Source organism: Danio rerio, chromosome 10 (genome assembly GCF_049306965.1).
Source record: "Danio rerio strain Tuebingen ecotype United States chromosome 10, GRCz12tu, whole genome shotgun sequence".
Taxonomy (NCBI): Eukaryota; Metazoa; Chordata; class Actinopteri; order Cypriniformes; family Danionidae; genus Danio; species Danio rerio.
The window spans coordinates 49950001-49960388 of record NC_133185.1 but is presented as its reverse complement, the minus strand read 5'-3'; the positions used below and the strand labels follow the sequence as shown (position 1 = coordinate 49960388).

The 10388-nt window shown below is 39.3% G+C and overlaps 2 protein-coding genes across 2 annotated transcripts in view; both read right to left on the bottom strand.

Moving 5' to 3' along the window:
* Positions 1 to 10388, bottom strand: part of myo18b (myosin XVIIIB) — a 673005-nt gene that overhangs the window by 178924 nt on the left and 483693 nt on the right. The window lies entirely within an intron of this gene.
* Positions 1874 to 10388, bottom strand: part of vps37bb (VPS37B subunit of ESCRT-I b) — an 11247-nt gene continuing 2732 nt past the window's right edge. The window contains 2 exon segments of the mRNA NM_001030214.1: positions 1874 to 2554; positions 6450 to 6520. Coding sequence (NP_001025385.1) covers positions 2216 to 2554; positions 6450 to 6520 — 410 coding nt within the window. The 3' untranslated portion in view covers positions 1874 to 2215.

Sequence of the window (10388 nt, the reverse complement as noted above, 5' to 3'; positions counted from 1 at the left end):
TGTCTTATATATGCATAAGAATAATTTCCACCTGATTTAAACAAAAATGTCATTTTCAGTCAGTCAGGAGTATTTACAAGAAAAGCAATAACCCGAAATCATGTCAATGACGTTTCATTCTGAATTATAATCTCAATGCATCTCACAGCATTTTATGTTAAGCAAACTAACAGAAATTAATAGTGTTAACCATCAAGCAGGTCCGCACAAAATCTGTGACTAAACTCTGTGGGCTGGATTTAATGGAGAGGAGACTAGGTTGCTGAAATACAGGGCAGAGAATATGGCTTTTCACATTGCGCTTAACCCCAGGTTATCATCACTCTAAACACTGCTTTCAAGAGTTTTGAGTGTAACTTGAAGATTGTGGTGTTAAATGTGTGCAATAATGGTGTTAATGCTAGAAAACATTATATTATATGCAACCAATTATATTGTGGTATATATATATATATATATATATATATATATATATATATATATATAAATTATATGCAATATTATATACACCAAACTTGTTCCTGGAGGGCCGGTGTCTTGCAGATTTCAGCCCCAACCCTAAGCAAACACTAAACCCTGCTGGGACACCGGCCCTCCAGGACTGAGATTGGTGACCCCTGCTGTAGGTGGTCACAGAAACACAACACATATACAAAGTGTTGTCAAATGGCTGACAAATACCACAATGCAGCGTAGGTCTTTGTATCAATCGTCAGGAAAATGACAGGAACAAACACAGCACTAGGTTGGCTATACTGTGGTATTGTTGTGAAAATTAACTTTAAGGGGCCGATCACACCGAATGTGCGTTTATATTCCAAAGACGCGAGGTGCACCTCACTGCCTTTTTGTTGACAAGAAAAAAAAAAAAGAGCGCTGTGAGCTTTCTGTCGCGAGACAACGACTGCATCAGCTGGGTATTTTGCGAGAGTGTTGCTGCTGATAACTTTAACATCTAATAATATTGTGATGTTCAAGATTTGTGAAGTCATAAAGTTTCGAATAACTCAGAACAGAAAAGAAACACGACTGGCGTAACACGCTTTTTCTGCTCAGAGTTGACTTTTTTCAACTGCATGCGTAAGGGCAAAAACACGAGGTGCAGCAGGCGGTTAAAGCATGGCGCATAAGCAGCGCGCAAAATCCTCGCGGACGTTAGTAAACTATTTTTAAAAAGTCGCCTCGACGCATAAAGTGTTCGGTGTGATCGGCCCCTTACTCTTTATAGAAAATAATGTGCAGGTGTGGTACATTATCTTCTAATAATTCAACAGACTGAAGTCAATTATTCTGTTGATCAATTATCAGAGTTAAATAAACATTTATTAACCAGGATTAATCATTAGCCATGGACATGTGGAGCCTTTTCACAAGACTGTAATGACACCAACAGCATCCTAAATCCTTGAAAGTTTTTAATATATTTATGGATGGATGGATGGATGGATGGATAGATAGATAGATAGATAGATAGATAGATAGATAGATAGATAGAGTTCAGAAGCAAAAACCTCTAAGTGCCATCTGTAATTTTTTTTACAATGAGCATTTTTCTAAGCCTTTAGGTTTATGTTCAGTAATTTTATATTGAAAGTGCTAAAAATAACTCAATATTTACCATAAAAGTGACATTTCTGAACCAAGACATAGAAGCCTGAGAAAAATGGAAGTGTTAGAAGAAAATTTCAGATGGCGCTAAGAGGGTTTTGCATCTGAACTCTTTAAATACTGTATATAAAATCATCTTTAGATAAAATTACAATGAACGAATAAGCGCGTGTGTGTGAGGTGTGTATGGTGGCAGGACAGTAAATCTGACAAGGTTTTCTCTTCTAGCTGCCTTTATCAGTCTCACACTAGTGTTTTCTCTTTCTGAAAGTCTTGATAACACCATCCTGGAGTTTCTCTGTCATTATTTCAGCTAATAGGATTGTAGAATAATGATTTGTTGTTCTCTCCCAGTTTTACTAGACTTTACACACTACGACCACTTCTGCTGTGCAGAAACACACACACATGTGGAAAGTCTCCATTATCAGCAGTGGTTTAGAATAATGACCCGGGGTTAACTTTTTCAAGTGTGCAAAAAGCCCTACAGATTCAGTGTGGACCTGCAAAACAGAAACCCAAACCTGTTTCAGATAAAAGTGCATCTAAAGAAAGAGGAAAAGATGTTTCACATTCTAGTGGAGAGCTTCAGGTCTGAGGAGCATCATTACAGTATAAAGCCTGGAAGAGCCGAGCCGGGTCCTTGAGGATATGCAGATGAATATGATGATGGCATGGCGTTTGGCAGATTGGCATATGGACTAGCAGACGCCTGAGACGTGGGTTTTGCATGAGCTGGAGATCCATTGGAGAGCCTCTGGAAGGAGTTCAGACTCTCCTGATGTTCATTTGAGGATCCATGAGGAAGATGGACACCCTTCAGCAGCATCTCCTGCAGTTTATCGATCTTTACTCTCCTCAGGTGCGCCAGCTTTCGCTTGCTCTGATAGTCATCAATGAAGCTGTCTAGCGGCATGGAGCCATCCAGAAATGAATCCGCCATATTCTAACAAAGATAAGATTATTAATGGTCCTGGGAAATGCTTTAAAAATGCACAACGTAATCCCAACTATACAATGAAGCGAGGGCGGAACAGAGAAGCTCCTCTTTATAAAAACAGCCAATAGTGTTTAGTCTTCCCACAGCTCTGCCAGTGAGAGTGGTTGAGCTCAAGCACATCAAATGAAAAGCCAATGAGAAAGGGGCGGGGCATGTCAGATACTACAGAGCATTTGATTGGTCAGGGCGACCCCTGTAATTTGCATTAAAAAAAATTTGGTTCATCAGCATCAAAGCAGAGGACCTGAGGGTTCGCCCCCTCAGAGTTCATCAAGGAGCAGTAACTGCTTCATTCCGGATGTCATGCAGGGATTTAATTGCAGACTTACCTATGCTACTGTGTATGCAATATAATGATATTGTGTAGTCCTATAATGTGCGCATATGTGGAAGCTGCTGACAATACACGAGATTATGAGATGGTTTTAAATCCGCGCGGCTGTGCTCACCTTTTCTGCTCTCACAACTGCATGTCACGACCACGTGCACTCTCTGTACATTATAAATAAAGCCATGATGCACATGTGTCATTATCCTCTGCAAATCATCTGTTCTCATGTCATTTATTCAGTGCAACAGGCAGGCATCTCAAATTTAATACCTGAAAGTTAAGTAGATGATAATACAAAAATATATTCAATGTAACTAATTAAATGCAGAGACTACGCTGAAGGAAAGAGAGAGTGATAGTGATCAACTCTTTTTAGTGATGTATGATACTTATTTTGGGGCTGCACGGTGATGCAGTGGGTAGCACGATCACCTCACAGCAAGAAGGTCACTAGTTCCGAGTTCCGGCTGGGTCATTTAGCATTTCTGTGTGGAGTTTGCATGTTCTCCCCATGTTGGCATGGGTTTCCTCCAGGTGCTCTGGTTTTCCCCACAAGTCCAAAAACATGGTATAGGTGAATTGGGTAAGCTAAATTGTCTGTAGCGTACGAGTGTGTTTGGGTGTTTCCCAGTGATGGGTTGCAGTTGAAAGGGCATCCGCTGCATGTGCTGGATAAGTTGTCAATTCATTCTGCTGTGGCGATCACTGATGAATAAAAGGACTAATCCGAAAAGAAAATGAATGAATGAAGTATACTTATTTCAGGGTGAAATGTTAAATTAGGCTACTCAATTCAACTGGACCTGATATTTTAAGGCCTTTAAACGACTTAATGGCTTAAAACAGTTTGAATTGTTGACTGACTAGTAGTTTATTTATCACATGGAATAAAGAGCCACTAAATTACAGGAAAATTTATATTCTGTTGACACAAGAGCACTGAGTTAGTGGCTCCATCTAGCGGTGATGTGTGGATCTGTCCCGAATTTATGTTACAAAGTACTGTAAACCTATTATTTCTTAGGTGGCTATTACACTGCTAAACATTGAAACTGCTAAAACATAAAAATAAACTTGAATTGTTTAAATATATAAATAATACATGCATTATTATTATTAAAAAGTATTGTTTCTAATATTTATTTAAAAACAAGCACAAATATATACAGTTAAAGTCAGGATTATTCACCCCTTTGACTTTTTTCTTCTTTTTAAAATATTTCCCAAATGATGTTTAAAAGAGCATGGAAATGTTCACAGTATGTCTGATAATATTTTTTCTTCTGGAGAAAGTCTTATTTGTTTTATTTCGGCTAGAATAAAAGCAGTTTTTAATTTTTTAAACACCATTTTAAGGTCAATATTATAAGCCCCTTTATGCTATATTTTTTCGATAGTCTACAGATCAAACCATTATTATGCAATAACTTGCCTAAGTACCCTAACCTGCCTAGTTAACCTAGTGAAGCCTTTAAATGTCACTTTAAGCTGTATAGAAGTGTCTTGAAGAATATCTGGTCAAATATTATTTACTGTCATCATGACAAAGATAAAAAAAATAAATCAGTTATTAGAGATGAGTTATTAAAACTATTATGATAAGAAATGTGTTTAAAAAAAACTGCTCTCTGCTAAACAGAAATTGGGGAAAAAAATAAACAGGGGGGCTAATAATTCTGACTTCAACTGTATATACATATATTTCTCTTTTTTTTCTCATCTTCCTTCTTTTTTGTCCTCAGCTGATCACATGAGTATTACTCAGTGACTACGTTTACATGGACATCAGTAATCAAATTTTTCAATAGTATCTTGATGCAACCTTTATGATGCATGCTGAGATTGCATCACTCAGCGATGCAATGTCAGACACAATGCACTCAATGGAGTGAGTGACATCACTGTGGCAGCTGGGGTTAGGTGAGTGCATTAAAAAGCATTGGATGCAGCTCAGATTGCACTGCACCAAGTCTGCATCCAGACCCCTCTCAAATTATTTGCCTTAATCTAATTAAGACAATAAAGTGATTTAAGGGCCCACCAAATTGATTGACAGTTGCGTAACATATCTCCGTAGTAATGTGTATAATCATATCAACAAGATGGGACGTGCGCAAAGCAACTGGGAATAAAAGGTCTGTTCAGTTTGCTAGGATCATCAATCATCAAATGTGATCAAGAGTGAGTTTCACAAGTTTAACACAGTGCATGATAATGCAATACAGCGATTTACTTCAGCTTTACTTTATCAGCACAGGTGTGTCTCAGAACAATTATAAAAGAAGACGCTTCAATCCCGGTTTGTGGACGTTAAATCAGGTTTATTTTGTATACTAACATAACAGATATCCACACAGCAGTGAATATTAACCTGTATCCTGTCACATATGCCTGCAAAAACTGTCTGTGTGTGTGTGTGTGTGTATCTGTGTGTGTGTATCTGTGTGTGTGCGTGAACTTTATAACAACATTGTGTGTGACTCATTTTTGTATCTCCACAACAAATACATCAAATAATCATTGGGAAAGTTCTCACAGTAGTATTTCTCACAAACGTCACGCGAGATCTGCTCCCTTCATGTCTGTCTGTTGTCTGATGCAGTCGAGTGCAGAGATTGAGGCACACTTACAGGCGGTGGGCAGGGAGGACTAGCATTAAAGGAGCAGTCCACAAAAACAGCAACACAATGCTCAGAGCTAATAATCACAAACTTGTGAAAGGTCTAATAAATAATCTGATGAGAAACTTTACAGACACATTCTGGAGACGCAAAAGACTGTAAAAAGGGGTAACCTGGGTGCCCTGTAAGGCGTTTACATGAGCTGCTTTTTGAATGTTCCTTTCATGATCCTGTTTTACAACTGTAGCACATAATTTGATTAACACCATTGCGTCTCCACGCCATTCAGGTTTCCTCTAAAGTTTTCTGGGTGTTTCATTTTTAATTTGTGAACTTTAACTGCAGATTGGCACTTTCACTTTCATTCAGGAACATTTCATGCATGCCCCCGTGACAAACGAGATATTGGATGCAACTATGAACTGTTGGAGGAGGGTAGTTTTAATGGCGTTTGATACCGCACGCTGAATGGAAGAAAAAACCTCTGCCTTTCACGGTGTCTGTGGTCTTTACTGACTCGGTAGGTGCAAAGAATAGTGTCAAACAGCCGTGTGTGTGTGTGGACTATCCCGTCGCAAAACACAGGGAAAAGTCCTACATGATGGTAGTAGTTTAATTTCAGTGTTTATATGTCAGTACTGCACTTCAATAATGCGACTAAAATCAGCATACTCCACATGTCTTGATTCGATTTCTCTTTAGTTCGATGATGATCTTAATCTGATTAAAAATGTGCTGTTTACATGGTAGACTCTTAATCAGAGTGTTGTCTTAATCGGATTATTGGTGTCCATGTGAACGTACTCAATGTCAGTTACTTAACTGAGAGCCAGTGATTTTCCCTGCAAAAGTGTTTTGATATTGGAGTGAATGTGAGAAACGCCTTTACCTCGGTCTCCTCCTCGATCTTCGCTCCCTCGGTCTGCAGGAGAGCCAGTAGTGTGTCTAGAGAACTGCTTCCTGGAGGGAAAAATAATACAATATTAGCAATTAGTTTTAGGTAGGGTTGAAATGAAAAACTTTAATATTTTGGAATTGATTACTTAAGCTTAAAGAGATAAAAAAATGTAATATTGTTTATAATATTATTAGCGTTAATCCACAGCCTGGTCAAACAGATCCCAGCGCACGCGTCAATGTAGTTGGATTGTAGTCCAATCACTTTTGATGCCAAAAGTAGTAATCATATTGTACATAATGTTCAACTTTTTAAATGTTCAGCTTCACAAGACCTTAGTGTGTCATCGGGAGCCATGACTGGATTTGGACTCATTAGTATGCGTTTATTTTTATTCTAATAAACCTGTCACCATTCACTGCCATTAGATGAATTCAACAGATCCAGCTCCAAATCTGCTTTAATGATCTACTGTAGTTAAAAAGGCACAGCTTGGATGAGCTGTAGGAGAGTAATTTGACAGGAAATGTTCATATCTGGGTGAACTACATATTGTATTTATATAACGCGTTTATCGTGTATAGCCATACACCCGAAGTGCTTCACAATCATGAGGGGGTTCTCTCCACACCACCACCAGTGTGCAGCTTGTAAGAATTGAAATATTACAAATATTCTGATATCTTTGACAATTCAAAACATGAGCTGAAAACAGAGACTGGTGACTTCACAACCCACCAGGGAGGAATGCGGGAAAAACCAGTTCCTGCTGCATTTGCATCTGAGTCTGCTTCATCCCCCCAACTCACACATATGGTCATTTCAATGTTTGAATGTTCTAGAATTAACCAAACTGACTTTAACTATCATGTTTGATATCATTTGAAATGTCTCAGTGCGATTGGTATAATGGTCTCATTCTCTCAGAAATAGACATAATCAGAACAATAAATATATAACTTCAGGCATCTTTTGATCCACTGTGAGGGGTGTGACACTAAGTGTGAATGCCTTTTGTTATACATTCACACCCCCTTCCTTGAGGGAATTCTTGGATTATTTAAGGTAAGGGCTAAGAAAAGCTCAGCGCGATTCTGCCTAACCAGATCAGCCCATAACATGGGGTCTGCCCCATGTTATGTATATTTCAAAGTCAGGAATGCATCTTTTTCATCTTGGATTTATCTTTGATAATTTGATGTTTTGTATTGATCATTTATGAATTGACTGATTGAATTGGCATAATACATTTACCTGACTAATAAATTGTAATGTTTGACCATATTTTGCTCACTCTGTAATTATTAATTCAAGTAGATTACGCTGTATCCTTGTTTCCGCACGTCTTGCGTCAGGTCAGTAGACGGACTAAAATCCAATTGAGATGGAGCATTGGCACACTAATTGTGTTTTAGCGATCCGGCTGACTCTTGATATTGATTCATGTGTACTTAGGTGGAAAGGGCGATAACTTCCGTCTAGGTCAACAAGGTGTTGCACGACTAACCTAGATTGGGTACCCGACCTGTTTGAAGGTAATATTATTCTAAATTAATTTCATATGGGAAACCATGGGCTTGGTGAAAACCAAAGTTACTATAGAGTCCAGTAGTCGGGTACATTTATATTAATGCCCTAACCTCTAATTAGAAATGATGATTGTCTTAACTCAAAGGTGTACATCTAAGCGGGACTAACTAAAGTATTTTAGAACGAGCGCGCTGGTAGCGGCCATCTAAAGTATTAGTCAATTTACCTCTGTTTAATATTCAAGACTGATCGGAGTGTGACCGTGAGGGACGCCTTTGGCCGAGGCGATTTCTCTGAGCGTCATGAGCACCCGAATGAACGGATGTAATAGTTACTAGTGAAGACAAACGGTTCAAACATTTATCTAAATTACATATCGATATAATCTTCTTAATGCTTTATAATTGGAGTCAGATAAAACGAGGATAAATATATTAATATTCTAAACCACCTCATACTAAAATTGGAGTCAGATATGAGTTAAGTTTATTATAAATCAACATTGTGCACTGGAAAGACCAAACATGCAGTGAACCTTCATCCACCAGTGGACACCGGCATTGGGCCAACTGGGTGGACCTTACAAGCTCCACTTGGATGATACTCAGCAGTGCCAGTGCTTCAGCACACACCAGCTATGGGTGGAGTGGAGAGACAGTGATGGAGCCAATTCAGTGGATGGGGAGGCCGTGATGAGTAAGGGCTGATGGAGGGAATTTGGCCAGGACGAAAGGGTTACACCCCTGCTCTTTATGAAAAGTGCCATGGGATATTTAATAAGCACAAAGAGTCAGGAGCTCGGTTTAATGTCTCACCAGAAAGACAGTGCTCACTGACAGTATACAGTCCCCTTCACTATACTAGGGCATTAGGACTGATAGAAACCACAGGTTGAGCGCCCCCTGCTGGCCCCACTAACAACACTGCCAAAAGCATCCTAGTGTTCCCATGTGGTCTCCCATCCAGACACCGTCCAGGCTCAGCCCTGCTCAGCTTCAGTGAGTAACTGCTCTTGAGCTGCAGGGTGATATGGCTATGGCAAATAACGTTAAAGCCATTTTTCAATAACATTCCGCCTCACTGCCGTCAAATAGGACATTTAATAGTATATATAACAGGACATTTACCTTTTTAACAGTCCAAATAACCTTAAGAATGATTTGCATTTTAAAGCCAACCCGACTCTACACCATAACTTTTCAATCCAGATGGACGGGGCAACCATTACTGCATCCAAAATGGTGAAAAGCCTTGGAGTAACGATTGATGACCAACTAAACTTCTCTGACCACATTTCTAGAACTGCTCGATCGTGCAGATTCGCACTCTATAACATCAGAAAGATCCGACCCTTCCTATCTGAACATGCAGCTCAACTCCTTGTTCAAGCTCTTGTTCTCTCCAGACTGGACTATCGCAACTCTCTACTAGCCGGGCTTCCAGCTAACTCTATCAAGCCTCTTCAGCTGCTCCAGAACGCAGCAGCACGAGTGGTCTTTAATGAACCTAAAAGAGCACATGTCACTCCGCTGCTCATCCGTTTGCACTGGCTGCCAGTTCCTGCTCGCATCAAATTCAAAGCTCTGATGTTTGCCTACAAAGCGATTTCTGGCTTTGCTCCTTCTTATCTGCTCTCACTTCTGCAGATGTATGTGCCTCCAGAAACTTGCGTTCTGTGAATGAACGTCGCCTCGTGGTTCCATCCCAAAGAGGGAACAAATCACTTTCGCGAACTCTCGCATTCAATCTGCCCAGTTGGCGGAATGAACTCCCTAACTGCATCAGAACAGCAGAGTCACTCGCTGTCTTCAAGAAACCACTAAAAACTCAACTATTTAGTCTCCACTACACTTCCTAATATGAAACTCCCTCTCTGACCCCTCCACTAACTACATTAATTAAAAAAAAATAATAATAATAATAATAAAATACTACTGTTTTGCTTCTAACACTTGCTTCACACACCTGAAACATGCCTACAGCACTTCTTCATTGTTGCTCTTATAGTTGTGTAAATTGCTTCCTTGTCCTCATTAGTAAGTCGCTTTGGATAAAAGCATCTGCTAAATGACTAAATGTAAAGTGTTTATGGCTGTTTGTGTTATTATGCTTTTCTATAGTCAAGATATGATCAGTGGCATAAAACGATCTCAAAATGACAATAATAATTGCTTATCGCAGGGATTTCTGTGACAATATATTACACAATAAATATTGCTTACCGTGAAGAGCCTAATAACAAGCTATTTTTAGCGTCTTCAAATCAATGGAAGTGAATAAGAGTGGAGGTCTCGAGCCAAACATATTCCAGTGGCTGCACCCGCTCGCACATCAAGAATAAGCTCAGTATGTTAAAGTATTGAAGATGCAGATTATGCTGTGGAAGTGTCATGCAACCGT